The 15,049-nt window shown below is 35.9% G+C and overlaps 2 protein-coding genes across 6 annotated transcripts in view; both read left to right on the forward strand.

Moving 5' to 3' along the window:
- The first annotated feature begins 13 nt into the window (after nt 1–13).
- Nucleotides 14–4,852, forward strand: LOC110047901 (UPF0489 protein C5orf22-like). Its single transcript, XM_089297562.1, has 6 exons — nt 14–510; nt 954–1,338; nt 1,502–1,564; nt 1,949–2,152; nt 2,575–2,705; nt 3,870–4,852. Exons 1-6 carry the CDS (start codon nt 14–16, stop codon nt 3,994–3,996), a joined length of 1,407 nt encoding a protein of 468 aa, XP_089153688.1. The 3' UTR covers nt 3,997–4,852.
- Nucleotides 4,853–6,724: 1,872 nt separating this feature from the next.
- The window catches only part of LOC110047902 (protein FAN-like), a 30,541-nt gene continuing 22,216 nt past the window's right edge, over nt 6,725–15,049 (forward strand). Inside the window, exons 1-3 of one of the 5 annotated variants that reach the window (XM_089297914.1) lie at nt 12,228–12,364; nt 12,957–13,136; nt 13,651–13,695. In XM_089297914.1, the coding sequence (XP_089154040.1) occupies nt 12,294–12,364; nt 12,957–13,136; nt 13,651–13,695 (296 nt within the window). In that variant the 5' untranslated portion in view covers nt 12,228–12,293. Of the gene's footprint in view, nt 7,408–12,227; nt 12,365–12,956; nt 13,137–13,650; nt 13,696–15,049 lie in introns of those variants that run through there. The other 4 variants (XM_089297911.1, XM_089297910.1, XM_089297912.1 and 1 more) reach the window with 4 other exon arrangements.

Raw genomic sequence — 15,049 nt, forward strand, 5'->3', positions numbered from 1 at the left:
AAGTTGGGTCAGTATGTCGTGTAAGCTTCTCTGTAATATCCCAAATGTATGGGTTGCGTTACGCTGTGTAGCCGCGCCTGGAGGTATTGCGACCAGGCATTTGTATTTCAAAATGGCAGACAAGGTGCACGACTTTCCCGAGAAAAAAAGAGCTAAGTTTGAGCTGCGGAAATACGATAAAGTGCCAATATGGATATGCGAAAATCACGATGAAGTCCTTTACTATATCCATAGAGCTATTGGATCAAGGTATATCGGATTCGAAGGATTAACACTTCTTCATTTTGATTCACATCCCGACCTTACTGTTCCTGTGAAAATGAAGGCAAACACCGTATTTGAGCAAGAAACTCTGTATGAGGAGATTAGTATTGCAGACTGGATTCTACCCGCAGTCTATGCTGGACATGTTAATAAAGTTATATGGGTCAAGCCACCTTGGTCGGATCAAATTAAGGACGGTGTATTCAACTTCAAGGTTGGCAAACACAAGGAAACTGGTTTTGTTAGGTACGTATTGAATTAAGCGCGAATACGAGATGTATCTGCTGTAGTCACTATTTAGGTTGAAACACTCTGGTTAAAAATAGAGTGAGAAATAACCACAGCTTCTTAGAATGAAATTTTGACAACCATGCTGAAAATAATGGTACATGTAGGTTCTAAATAGGGAAAGTTTTACAATTTGCTTGGATTTTTTAGTAGTCAGTTTTATTTTCCCCATTTTTTGACATAAAAAGGAAAAAACACCGACAGATGAAAATACTCAGCTGTATTATAGAATTTTCCACTGAATAGAATGAGGTACTGAGGCTAGTGTAATACACACTCATAATTTTTATTAATTTTGTGCTAATAAAATGTCTTGTAATATTCATACCTCATCTTACTCAGTGTAGAATGGCTGATATAGAGTGCTCTCCTGGCTTACCTAATATTATTCTTTCTTTTAGGGTCACATGCTCTGAGACATATTTTGTAGAAGAACTACTTTATGCAGATGAGGAATCACTTGAAAACTGCAAAGACTTGGAACTTATTGTATTTACTCTCAAACCTGGATTGGTGAAAATCAATGAAAACATTAATTTTGATGAATCAGTTTCTCAGGCTACAGTCAGTAAAAACCCAAAAGAACTGGACATAAAGGATGATGATAGTAAAATTGCGTGTAATTTTATGGATCAGGAAAGTTGCAAGTTTAGTGCAAACTTACCAGGCATAATGTCTGGATCATCACTACTCTTGGACATAATTTCTCAAGAAAATAAATTTATTCTGGATATTGACATGGACTTTTTCTCAACCCAAAATCCATTTAAACTGCTTTATACAGAGGTAAGAAAAATTTAGATGTTTCAACAAATCCCATGTTATGTACTTACCATTTGGTAATTGAATACATTTTGTGTCAATTTAGTTGATGCCAATGTTCTTGGAGATGTATTATTTTATTAATTAATGATGATAAAATTTGAAATTTTAGCACTTTTCATTTCAGGAGGAGTTCAAGTCTCTTAGAAATATCTATAGATTTGAGGAACCTTTATCAACAAGTAAAAAGGTAATGATATTTACAGTTGTAGTAAGAAGACTTTAGTTAGTGTTATTTCTAAATTAGATACGGTAGAAAAAGGCTTTGTACTTACTTATTTCAAAAAATGACATCATTTATTTTTTAATTATATTTACTACTGGCTGTTTACTTTAAACTGAGGGTAAGGATTCAATAAGAGAAATCAGTTGATTGTTTATTAATAAAATCTACATGTTTCTTTTAGCTAGAATAAACAGCAATCATCAGTTGTAAAAGAAATGTATATAATAGGATTTTAATGATTATTAAGTTTGAAATAATTTGTTTTGTTTGATGGTATTATGAACTTAAACCTAATAAAATTCCAGAATGCATAACTAAGTCTGTAAAAATTACCTTTTGACTCTCCAGGACTTGGACAACTGCTTAAAGTTACGCAAAGCGCAAGTGGACAAAATTGAGGCCACGTATGCATATCTTCAAGAACAGGCTTCGGTCAACAATACAACGTTATTTAGTGAAATTCCACCAGACTGTAACTGTCTCAATCAAGATCTCGTGAGAGTAACAGAAAAGATTAAACTACGCAAACAGGAAAAGGTTGACTGTGAAATGGTACTTACAAGTAATATATTCCTTACATTGTTTTCTTTTGTAAAATTTGAAATAATTGTAATAAATCATTCTATATTAAGTACCCAGTCTACATTCCAAGTATGAGCACTTTGGCAGCCTATCAAGCAAGGTTGGTCAAGCTATGGTTCATGATATAATAGTTTTGGAGCACAGTGACACAGGTTAGCCAAAATATACAAATCTTACCAAAAAGGTGGGATTAGTCCAAATTCATCCCAAAACCTGTGCTGCCATATCAGGTCAGTGGCTTATTGCAGGTTGTTAGGACAGTAGACACGACTTCAGTCTGGTTCTCTGGACATCTGCATTGTTTTCATTTTGTATTTGTGTGTAATGTATTATACTGGCATCATGGAAAATATTGGATTAAAATGCTTTTTCCTCTTTTAACAATATTGTAGTTGCACTTTTCTGGAATGTCGTCAGAGATTCCTCATCATGTGAGTTCCTTTGAAATGATTTACAGCTTGATGGATTCCATGGCAACATTATTGAAATCTCTTCCAAAACCTACCCTTATCACTACAGCTAGGTATGTTGCAGTTGCCTTTCTTTTGTCCCTACAGAGATATAGAGATGTGCAGTAATATAACGAAAAAGCCAAATTAATTTGAAATATTCACAGTATTTTATGTCAGATCTAATATCTTGGAGCCCCTTGTTCAAAGTAGGGCAGGAAAATCTCAGCAAAACCAGAAGCAACCTTAGTTACATTTACATTCATTTTTGTAAATTGTTGTCTGTGCATCACCATCATTTTTTTTTCCTTATTTATATGTATTTAAGTTATTGTCCCTATTACTTGTGCATAGTTTTTTGTTATGGAAGACTAGTTTATTTCACCCTTGAGCCTTGATTTCAAAATTCAAATCTGCAAATTTTATTTATGAACAAATTACTATTAAAGCAGCAAAAAATGGAGAGAATACCTGCATCTGTGGATCAGGGCTCAAAAATGAAAACTAAGTAATTTAAGACTTGCCCAGGGCAAGCAACATTTGAGAGCTGCTTGTCCGAAGGGCAAGCTGGAATTCAAGTTTTTTTGAGCCCTGTGGATGCACCAAAAGTTTGAAATTCCATGTAACTAGAGAGGCTTGGAAGTTAACTTTTAGCAGCTTTTAGACCAATTATAAACTAAATTCTAAACCTGAAACTTTAAGTTAGCAACCAACAATATAATAGAGGAGGTTTCAGTTGAGTGTCATAGGACCAAATCGAAAGCTATCACGCTAGCCAGTGACAAAGGAGGCAGACAATACAGTGAACCATTAACAAAAATGTAAATACCAGTGGCGGATCCAGACCTTGAGCTAAGGGTATGGGGGAAGGGGGGACGGTTTTGTTTGCCCTGCCGGCTTTCCTTCCTTCTACGATTTTTTTTTACCCAAAATAAGGGGGGGGGGGGGGCCCTCCCTACATCCGCCACTGAATTATACTATTATTATTAAAACTCAAAGTAGCTGACGCGAAGCACGGGAAAATATGTGCAAGCGAGTCACGATAGGCTTTGGTTTTACTTCTGATTGGATGAAAAATTGGCGCGAATATTTTTGAGCCAGTCGTGTAGCATAATAAGTGCAAAACCAATTACTTTTCGACACTCAAATGAAAACCACTAAACTATGATTAAAACCTACGGAATAGACGTCTTTCCCCACAGGTGACTTTTTAATGAAATAAATGTCTTTTTTCTTAGGTCATCATATGATGAGTATACGCCTCCAGATCAAGTGGAACACATTCAGTCTTCTCTTCTCCAAGTTATTCGTACTTGTTATGGAGAGAACATATCGATCAACAAATGCTATGACACTGGCGAATAACCTACAAGGCTCGAGACTGAAGGAGACAAAATCAACAAGAAAATTTCACAAGTGAAAGGCTTAAAACATTGTTATAGACTAAAATAAGTTTTTAAAGTTTGAGCGGTTTTCAATTGAACGTCGCTAAACCAAGACCAATTACTTCCGAATGGATGAAAAAGCGCGCAACTTTTATAGTCTAAAGCATAACTTTTCTACGCTCGAGTGAAAGCCGCTCTAAAACCGCGCGTAAACCAAAACCAACCACCTTGGCTAATCACAAAGGGCGCAAAAATATCCAGTGAACCAATCAAACTCGAAGTAAATTCGTGTAACTGATGCGAAGTGTGGGAAAACCTGTGCAAGGCAGCAAGGGCTGAAAAAGCAAGTCACGATTGGTTTTGATTTACTTCTGAGTGGTTGTTAAGAAATTTGCGCGATTTTTTTAAACTTATTTTTCAATCTACAGTGCTGATTCTGATCGAATCTTCGTAGAATCACCTCGCGTTGTAAACCCAGCATGTGTCGTAGTAGGTACGTTAAGTTAAACGACAAAAAAGAATTGTAAAAAGTGTTTGAATGAGAATCCGTTAATTTGTCAAATAAAAAATCTACGTCGCGCAACACCACATTCCTTTTCCTTCGCCCTTTTTTTTGTTCTGTTTTTGTTTTTGTTTTTTAATTTCTTTGTATATTGGAGTCTTCCTAAAAGATTGCAGGTTTTTTTTTCAGTTGGGAATAAAGTTCTTTAAATATCAACAGTGTAGAAAATGATTTTACAGCTCACGTTTGAGGGGCGAAGAGAGAGTTTTAGAACAACGTTACCGACAAACGGCAAAAACATGATCGCCTCCGATTTTGTTTGCTTTCCACCCATTCTTAAATCAATTCATCGGAAAAAAATACGAATAATTTCACTCAGTGTATAAACGGCTAAATTAGGAGGGGTAAAGTGTCAACTTTTTTTCCGCTTCCTGTTTGCCGTAAACTTGATTCTTAATCTAATATTCTGGGAAAGTTGTAGTCATATTAACGATAAGTTCGGATGAAGATTTTTAGGCCCGGGTAAATGTGTATTAGATAAGGAAAACACGATTATGTTTCCAGGTACATAGGTAGCACACGTTCTCTGTAACTTCGCTGCTTTGTCATTTAGAATTCTGCTGTTTTAACAAATCAGCAAGTCGAAAAAAAAAAAACTTGTTGCCATGCAACTTTTGTCAACTTCGAGTTTTGCAAACATGCACGTGAATACATTTACCCATCACAATAACAATTGTTTTTGTTGAATGCTGCTCTTTGTACAAAATGAAACTGGAGAACGTCTTATGTAACGCAAATGAAGACATTAATTAAGCAAACCATTGTTTAGAATGGTGTAGGTTGTGCTTCTCTGTTAACTCTTGCGGTGGAAAGTGCCCATGTCTGTTTATTTGACAGGCGCGTTACAGTATAAATATTGAAGGTTGTTTTTATTTGAGCGTTAGACTATGTCGATAACTGATTGACAATAGGGAGTAAGAAAACCACGACCGCAACCGCAACGTCGCTAAATTAACAAAATGTTTAATGAGCAGAACAATGGCTGTGCACGTGCGTTATAATTCTTGGTACATTTCTTTGCCGTCCAGTTTGCAAAACAACTGACAACGTGAAATGACCAAATTCTGCGTTGTCTGGAGAACGTGCACCACGACGGCTAATTTTTAATTCTTATTTCGAATTTATCGATGTGTCCTAGATTCAGTCTCGTGATAGCTAAATTTGTCAGTGATAAACAAAGTACATAAATGACTTTAGGGAACCGCGAGGTTCGTAGGTAAAATATAAACTCATTTTTTAATCGACCTTGTCTCGGCGTCGCCGTCGTAGTTTCTTAAGTTCCCTAACAACAAGTTAGAACTTGTCACTGCCGTGTGGTAAGTTAATTGGGAATTCGCTTGAGGCAAATCACGAATTGATTTCAAGGCTAGGTCGTTTGCTTGACTGACGGAGAAAACAATCTGTTTGAATGGTTGAAACTGGTTGCTATATGATCGCTGGATTTCGTTTGCTCCCATATGCTTATTACATCTTGTCGAACTTTCTTCTCCGCCATCCTTTTGAAACTGGTCATTGCAATGATATAGGCTGAGCGAACCCAAGCTAGGTGCGAGCGCATAGATCATTTTAAAAATACCGTCAAAGATTCGTTCTCCTTTAGCTATATACCCTGTGAAAAATGTCAATGCTGTCAATTGTCGAAACTGAAGTCGCGAAAGCTTTTCTCTCCTTCTATTCGTCTTGACATTGAGATATTATGTAGTTCATTTCTTTTTTCCCTAGTTTCCAGTTTCTAAGGGTCTTGTTGTTATGATGTGCCTTCATTAGACTGATTCGATATTGTCGGCAGTAAAGCAAACAAAATCCTCCATGCAGTCCAAATGTGAATTTCTATCACTTGTAAACATACCACTGTTTTCAATTCGAAGTCCTAGTTCAAAGTGTCTTCCTTTTCGAAAACAAAAGAACAGCTTACATTTTTTTCCTGTTTTTCGAGAGACCGGGTAGAATTTAATAAATCTTGAGAAAATCCTCCTAACACCTGATTAAACTCAAGTTTTTGTGGTTACTTGTTTCAATATTTATCCTGGAAATCCAAATTCGCTTCCTTGTTGTCGCGGCAAATACAAAACCGTTCCCTCCAATTGGCTCGTCTTGTGCCAGTATTAGTATGCATAAAACTCGTATATCATTAGACACCGGAAAATTTGTTGACGAGAAAAAGGCAATCACAAAAGATTTGTGTATTCAATTCAAGCAAATTGAAATGTTTTGATGAACTGGCGAATTTTGAATTTTCGACACGGTCACGAATTGCTTTAATGTTTTTTACACTGTTTTCCTGAGCGCCCGTTTCGCTCGTTTTAAAGTGAAAAGGCAGCAATATATTATGCTACACCAAAAGTATATAGCATGTCAGCGGGTTAATTTACGGTTCTTTTGAAAAAAGCTTTGTTTTGCCAAATGAAACGATATGAAATGCCGTAGACAACGGCCCCGGCTGTGAATTTGAAAACCGTATTGTTCACTGAAAAAAACCGGTGGAATCACCGAGAAAGCGGAGCAGTGGTTTCTTGAATTTTGAGATTGAATTACATTTTGTAATTGAATTCTGTGTGCTGCCGCGAAAAGAGTATCATTAATCAAAACTGAGGGTCGCGAGGAAGAGAGGCACTGTATGTTGTTGTGGAAACGTCGTTCGCAGTTGAAGAAAGAAAAGAAAAATTAGCACACCAAAGCGAGCGCCCTCCCTCAAATGGAAAACCGCTGTTTCTTCCAAACGTGAGGTAATTGGTGCAATGACTGGTTTTTCAACTCCAAAAACCACGTGAACCGAGATACATCAGTGGAAGAAGGTTGAACGATGTTTAGGGATTGCTTTCCCTGTCTGTAAGTATTACAAAATTTATGTTTGTTGTTACATAAATCCTTCCAGGTCAGTTGGTGGATTTGACACTCAGACGGTTAGGGGGAAATCCTGGTTGCTTGTTGTAAATAGATATCCATTGATACAGAAATGCTAGCTCAAAGCGATTTAATCCTGAAAAAAGGCCCCATTCAGTACCTATTAAGCGACGATAAGTTTGAATTCAAATTTGGAGTATAATTTCGATTAAATTGACAATGCTAAAATTATTTGTTTGTTCGTTTGCGCTTGAATTCACGTATTTTTCGTCCATATATTTGTGTCATAACTCGTAGCTTATTTTTTCGCTTTTCTTATCCGTTTTCTCCATGAGGCTGTTAACAACCAAAAGATCTTTATCTCAAAACGTGAAACGCAAAGATTGCCGGCTGACCACTTTGTTCTTAAGTTTTAAATCACTGAAACTACCAAGAAATGAAGCGACCGAGTGTCCTCGATCGATCTTGCAAAAGTCCTCTCAGAAGAAAAGCACCAACTTGCAATTTATAAATTTTAAATGTTTCTTTTCGATTTTAACAAAACCACAAACTATCGGAAGTGTGTTTTTATGTGCCAACTTGAATCTGATTATGAAATGAAAACTTGTCCGAGTGATCTAATTTTAATGATTGGAAATGGCCGACTTTGGTTTTGGAGTTTATTTTGAAAGCTAATTGAGTCCAACGGAATCATTGATTCTTTTAGTTAAGAAAATATACGGCTTTCTGCTAGTTTGCATAGCTTTTAAAACGATAAATTTAGTGATTTTACGACTGTCGTGCGTTTACAAAGCTGTTAATTTGTCTTGTTTTGACTTCTTCGTGTTGATTTTCGCATTGTACGGCTAATCGAAAACCCAGTCAAAGTGGAGCCCTGCACGGATTACAAAGTTCACAGATACTGATGACAAACTGCGCAAGAAATAAATTGATAAGGCGAAAAGTTTGTTATTGATGATAACTGTGGTTACATATGGTAATCACGCTTGAAGCTCGAATATGTGCACAAACTATCAAATAAGTTGCTTACTTTTTTCAGCACTAGAAAGAAAAAATAGATATATCTGAACAGGGATCTCTCTTGCTATAATTAACATGTAATTAAATTCAGAATTTGTACCTGTCGCGAGCTGGAATGCACCCAACACCCGACCAGCCAGATATTTTTCTTGTCATGTTTTATATAGACAATTGACGAGTGGCCTGTCTGAACTGCAGAATCCATTTTGACACTTGCTGATATAATTGCAATGTTTCCTGAGCAGTCCAAATTTTACAGTAATGGCCGTTTTCACACTAGAGACAGATAATCCGTCTAAGACGGGTTATCCGTCCAGCACGGACAATCCGTCTTAGTGTGAAAACGGAACGGTGTTCATTTTAGACGGATAATCCGTCTATTTTTATCCGTCCGATTATCCATTAGACGGATAATCGGACCGCGGATAAAAATAGACGGATTATCCGTCTAAAATGAACACCGTTCCGTTTTCAAACTAAGACGGATTATCCGTACTGGACGGATAACCCGTCTTAGACGGATTATCCGTCTCTAGTGTGAAAACGGCCCATAACAAGACGGAAAATGTAGCAGATAAATAATCCGTCTAGACACTATCCCTCTAGTGTGAAAACGGCCAATATTTATTTTTTACTTCTTACTTTGTAGACAATTTTAGTTTAACTTTCTTTAGGGCTCTTTAAAGCGACATGAAAAACATGAATAACTGCTTTTGACTTTGGCGCGCGTGTTAATTTACCGGTCTCTGGATAATTTATCAGCGGAGTTTTAACAGAACCGTTACGATAAACTTTCAAAAAAAACTCGACCTTTATTTCCCTAATACGAATCTAACACTATTTCAATAACATATATGTATTTTCATGCTTTATATGATTAATTTGATTATAAAAGAAAATTTTTTGATTGGTAAGTATTTTTGAAATTATTTTTTAAGCAAATTAATCGATAAAGTGTAACAGAGCATTTTACCTGCGTTTTTCTTTCTTTAGAAAAAATTCGATTTTATTACTTGTTCATTTCTTTCTAGCGCCTTCATGTCATATGTTATCACGCACAGCCCTGAGTCTTAACGGAATTATAAGAAAAGGTTGAAGCTGAATTTTATTCTTAGAACTTTTCGTTTTAACGCGGACATGAATTATTCCAAAGTGTTGGGACCAACGCCCAAAATGAGAATAATAAAAATAATAATGAGAATAATAATAATAATAATAATAATAATAATAATAACAATAATAAATAAATAAATAACTTTGTATAAGTGTCACATGTACTTAGCACCGTTGTGGTAACTGGGGACACTGTAAATAAATAAACATATATTTTAAAAAGCACAAAAACTATTAAGAATTCAACTGGTGGGGGGCTGAGGAGGAGTTGAAGATACCGGTAGGGAGGAGGATTTGAACCAGGGACCTCCAGATTACAAAACCAGCGCCCTAAACCACTTGGCCACGCCGCCACAACAATGTTCAATTTTCACGAAACACGTCGCACTTACTTAGATTTGGAAATGGTAAAGTTCAAAAGGACAGCAATAACATTGGATAACATTGTACTAAGCTAAGACAAAAATTTAAATTGATAATTAGAACAACACAGAGGGTGCGCGATTTTATCAAAGTATCTAAATAATTTCAGGAATTAAGTAATGTACCTATTTACTTAATGTATTTTTTGTCATTTCTAAGAGCATTTCTTAAATTTCCTATCTTTAATTTGGCCGTTATCTAAAGAGACAAATTGGCATTTCTAAATAAACACGATTTTTGGGCTTTTCAAAGGGTATTTAATGACTGTTATGAAATAGAAAGAGAAGAAGTCAGAATTGGACTTCTTCTAACCTTAATAGCTTATAATATCGTTTTGCGTGCATCAAAAACAGCGCTCTTGCGGAAGGTATTAATGCCAAACCATCGATACTTTTGTCTGATAATTAAAGCGCCGGAAAAAATAACTTTTCTTTATTCATCGAGGTCAAGGTGCTAGGCTTTATTTATGATCACCACCCTCTAATGTTTCCGCCCTCTTGTTTATTCTTTAATAGTTAGGCCTAATTAATTTTTTGCGCGACTCACGAAAGAATAAACAAGAGCGTGTCAAAAGTCCATCTTTTGTGAACGTAAGCTAGAGAAGGGTAATTGGTTGCGACGGTATAACTCCCAAATTGATCGTAACACTGAAGAGGATGAGCGTTTATTAGTAAAATATCACACCAGGTACAATATGGCCTTTTACTGCATGAGTAATCAACTACTGTTATTACCTTTCAGTAAAAAAAAATCCTTAAATGTGGAAAATCACAGTAGGCATGTCATAGTAGACTTGATGTTACATATGATAATACACTGTAATGCTTTTCGCATGATCATAGATAATGAGACCAGTACTTTCTCTAACAAATTTTATCTCTGGTCAGAGACAGGAACGTTTAAATTGTCATATTTATCGTACATTGGGACGCAAAAACATAGGAAGTAAAATTGCGCAAAGATTCATGCGGATTAAGTATGTTATCTTGCAAACGTCCACCAACTGCAGTTGCATGCATTTAGCCTAATAAGTAGAAAGCCCTTCAAAGGCAGACCCTGCAGTCTTCTTGTTGGTTTTCTGAGAAGATAATATTTACGTGTCGGCTCTTTGTTAACATCGGGTTTAAATATACTTTATAACGACAACCGACATTCATATTATCGGGTGATGCACTTTGTGCATGTTAGGGATCGTCAAAGTAACTGGCAATTAGGATTAAAATATTTTTTTCCCAATGAAATAAACGTTTTTCTAATGTTCGAATAACTTTTAAACTAAAGTTCAAAAAATTGCTGCAGCCGCATTACCACCTCTCATTGATTAAGGAATTCCTTAAGCAATTTCTCGTTATGTTATATTTTGATAATCAGTTGCATTGCACATCGTCTTTTAGTAAATAAGAGAAAAGTAAATTAAGTATAGCTTTGAAACCCGAAACGTTTGGAACTATTTAAATATCGTGGCACTCGGGTGAGAGAATTTACTTTTCTTATCATACAGTACACGGGAATTTTTCTGTTAATCATTTATTATTTTTTTTGTAAATATAGTTTGTGGACATGGTGGCTTCCTTTTTCAAAGCATGGACCTGAATTATTTATTATTATTCGCTGAATTTTCCATTAAATTTGAAAGCATTCTTTGATCTTTTCAAAAACGCCAAGAAAATGTTTGTTTATCACACAAGGGATCAAATAATCCTGTAGAAAGTCGAGAAAAGCATATCCTGTCTTTTTTGTGGGTAAACTCGATTTCATTTTACGTACACTGTAGAAGCTAAATAGGTGTCTTCCGTATTAAGTTTACCAAAAAAGGAGTTAGTTAAGAGCTTCTTCAAAATAGAGTGTATACATCAATGATTTGAATTTCAGATTCAGATTATTCAAATTTGAACGCATGACTTTGAGTTCCTGTTTGACTGATTATGGTGAACTTTCTTTTATATTATAAAAGGAAATAGGCTTAATTTGTTCATCGAAAATCATGTGTGAAACTGATCTAAGAACGTTTTTATCGATGAAATCGCAAATCAAAACGAAATAAAGTTATATTAAATGTGTAATTGTCATTACAAACAGGATAGTTTCCCCGTGAGGAATTTTAAAATTCGTCGGGGAAACATTACGAGTTTCAACAATCTTCGATATTTAGATTTTTTTCGCGCAATCGTGTGATCAGTGCAAATTTCAATGATCTCACACTCTCCACCTGCTTTGATCTCGAATCACCATAACAACTCACTTTTATCAAAACAATTGTCCTGCGTTCAGCTTATCGTTGCGGTTGAGTTTTGTCAACTTGTTGAGTTTCTGTAATGAACTATGGGCTTTCGAAAAACACTGGGCGACAAAGAAATAGTTTACGGTTGGATGCGGTTATGAAAAGGTGAAAAATATCTCCTACTTTCCTTCAATGCGTTTTACAGTGTTTAGTTCAGGGTTTTTCAGGAGTGAGCCATCTGTTTACGACCACCTGGCCTGGCATATTTTAGTCTATCGCCGAATGAAAAATTCCCGTCTTCTTCATTAGTCTGACGCTGTTTATGAATACAAAGAACTATAAAAAATTATTATTGTTCGAATACCACAATGAAAGCAGCCTTTCGGTTGTAGTTTAACTTTTCGAAAAACGACGATAGGCTCAGAAGCTTGTGTTGGAAAGAATTTTTCGCAGTTCATTTGGCTGATTTAACCATGAAATAATTCTAAGACAAATTGCCACATGTGGCCAAAATGATTGCTAAACTTAACCGCACTTTATAAACCTTTCTAAAAGTTTCCTTTACTGGTTTAATCAACTCGGTGGTAAATTGGTTTTTGGTCCGCAATGACGTATGCAAATTAGCTTGTTTCGTATTGTCCCTGAACGAAAATAGCCAAGACCATTACCACTAACTAATTCCAAGTAATTTCCGATCCGGAGCGCTTGGAAACTTGACGAACTAAAGCCGGTAAAACAAAAATTTTACGCTCCACAGGGCTACTTCACGAATTGGAAGCAATGTGCGAGGCAGTGTTCACACGTTAGCTGACAAATCTATGGCGTTATGGGACAAAGTACGGAAGCGGTTGGGGAATTCGGACAGCTCCGCTGGATGCAGTTGTGGTCGAGAATACCCAAATAGTGAAGGCGTTTTTTACGAAGATTACTTCACGAGGTGAGCGGCCAGGCTAATTTTTGGGTAAAGTTTACAGAAGTTACGGTTTTGTAGGTTTTAAGGTTACAACTGGTGGTCAAACACGCTTGCTTCCGACAAGTCGAGTGGTTTTAAATATTTGAAAACGATTTGGATGTTCTTTAAAAATCGTTAGCCTATTACTTTAATTGTTGGAAGGTCCGCCTGTATTACGACGAGAAATATACTAGTAGAATCGACTCTAGTCTGGTTAGTGAAAATAAAAGGGAATTTTTCCGACATTTATTGATCTTTCGCCCAAAGTATAAGCTTGCGAGTTCAGTTAGTTCGTGAACTATAGTAGTTTCTGGTGTTTAATTCTGAAGCGATGCTTTTCTGAGTAATAAGCTAAACGCGCTCACAAAAAGCGTTTGAAGATCTTTGAAGATTTTCAGAGCGCGAAAATCCGTCGGTCTGATCTTGAAAAGACAAAAAGTTTCAAAAAGGACTGGCACTAGCGCTGGCTTATTTACAACATGGCGGAACTTTCATTCGTATCAAGTTCTGGTTTGGAGCCTCATACAATTCCTTTGAAAGAAAGGTACCGCCTTTTTGTTGATTTGAAGTTTATTCTTAGATTTTCTATCATATCTTAATGTTTCAAAACGTGTTTTTTGTGGTCATAACTAGCGAAACTGGGAAAACACTTGGGCGACGAGCGCACAAGCAGCTGTTTTGTCAGAGCTTGTTCGTCAATTCTGTGCTCTTAAAGTAGTTGAAAATGTGTTTGATCAAGCTTCCCTATTTCTCCAAAAGATCCAAAAATTTATACTATTGATGTGGAAAAGTCTGCATGGACTTTCGTTTAAATCAATCGTCTTGTTATCCCTCTAATCTTTGAGGTTTCACAATTTTGGCATGAAATAAATGATGTATTGATCACCGATCGGAAATTCTGAATTTATTCGGCAGTTTTATTGCCTTGTAGACTAAACAACGAGAGTCTGACAGAAATATGATGTATACGCTTGTCTCCAAACTGAACTACGCTGTATTTATGAAAACAATGCCTTCAAAACTCTAACCTAACTTTTGACAGAACTTTTCACTTTCTTTGACGAAATGTTTCTCCTGTTGCAATAATAAACTTACTGAGAAAGAGTTATTTTTGGCACTTCAGACAGCAATAAAATATGCTCTAAATTAGCGTTAGATTACAATGAAACACCTTATATTATTATTATTATTATTATTATTATTATTATTATTATTATTATTTATATTGTACTGATAGATAGGTTCCCTGAGATCTATGATCTGTCTAGACATGACCCATCTTATCTATATCATTGCATAGTCAAGGCTGGACCATGATGACTATCTAAAATATGACAACCAGAAAATTGGTCATCAGTTTATTCTGCTAACAGAGCTGAGACTAGTCCAGTTCCGGTACCCAATCTTTAGAAAATTTGACAGCTGTCAAGCAAGTGCCTGATTTGTAATAAATCGCAAGACAATAGATTATTATTGTGACTACAGACAAAAATGGATGACATAAAGTCCTGCTGTTAATTAGTCAAAACAAAACCAAATTGAAGAAAACAACTGCTTAACTTCCTAGAGAATGGAGACGACAAATGACTGGTCCCCAAAACTTATTTCCTTGATTTGCTTTTGTCAGTGCTCCTTATCATAAAAGACCAGTTATCAAAATATTAATTGGCCTGATTAGTATCCATGGCTTCGTCAGTATCCACTTATTGACTGGTATTTGGTTGTTCAGAAAGTTGTAACAATTTCTTTGAACAGTGAAATATTAGCTTATTGATTAAATTGAATGAGTAGAGCAGGCTCCGATGACATTTTCCAGACTCTTCATTCTTTAATCTCATATTGACATTCAATTAAAATTCTTGAATTGTGGCAAATGGGGTGATTTTTTATTTTGTTTT

Source organism: Orbicella faveolata, unplaced genomic scaffold (genome assembly GCF_042242905.1).
Source record: "Orbicella faveolata isolate gen_17 unplaced genomic scaffold, um_ofav_v1 contig_3, whole genome shotgun sequence".
Lineage (NCBI taxonomy): Eukaryota > Metazoa > Cnidaria > Anthozoa > Scleractinia > Merulinidae > Orbicella > Orbicella faveolata.

Bases quoted from the DNA above. Each gene is read 5' to 3' on its own strand.
- LOC110047901 (XM_089297562.1), top strand. From the start codon at position 14: ATGTCGTGTAAGCTTCTCTGTAATATCCCAAATGTATGGGTTGCGTTA. The intron at 2,153-2,574 runs GTACTTACAAGT...ACAATATTGTAG, and splicing joins AAAAGGTTGACTGTGAAATG to TTGCACTTTTCTGGAATGTC. The intron at 2,706-3,869 runs GTATGTTGCAGT...CTTTTTTCTTAG, and splicing joins ACCCTTATCACTACAGCTAG to GTCATCATATGATGAGTATA.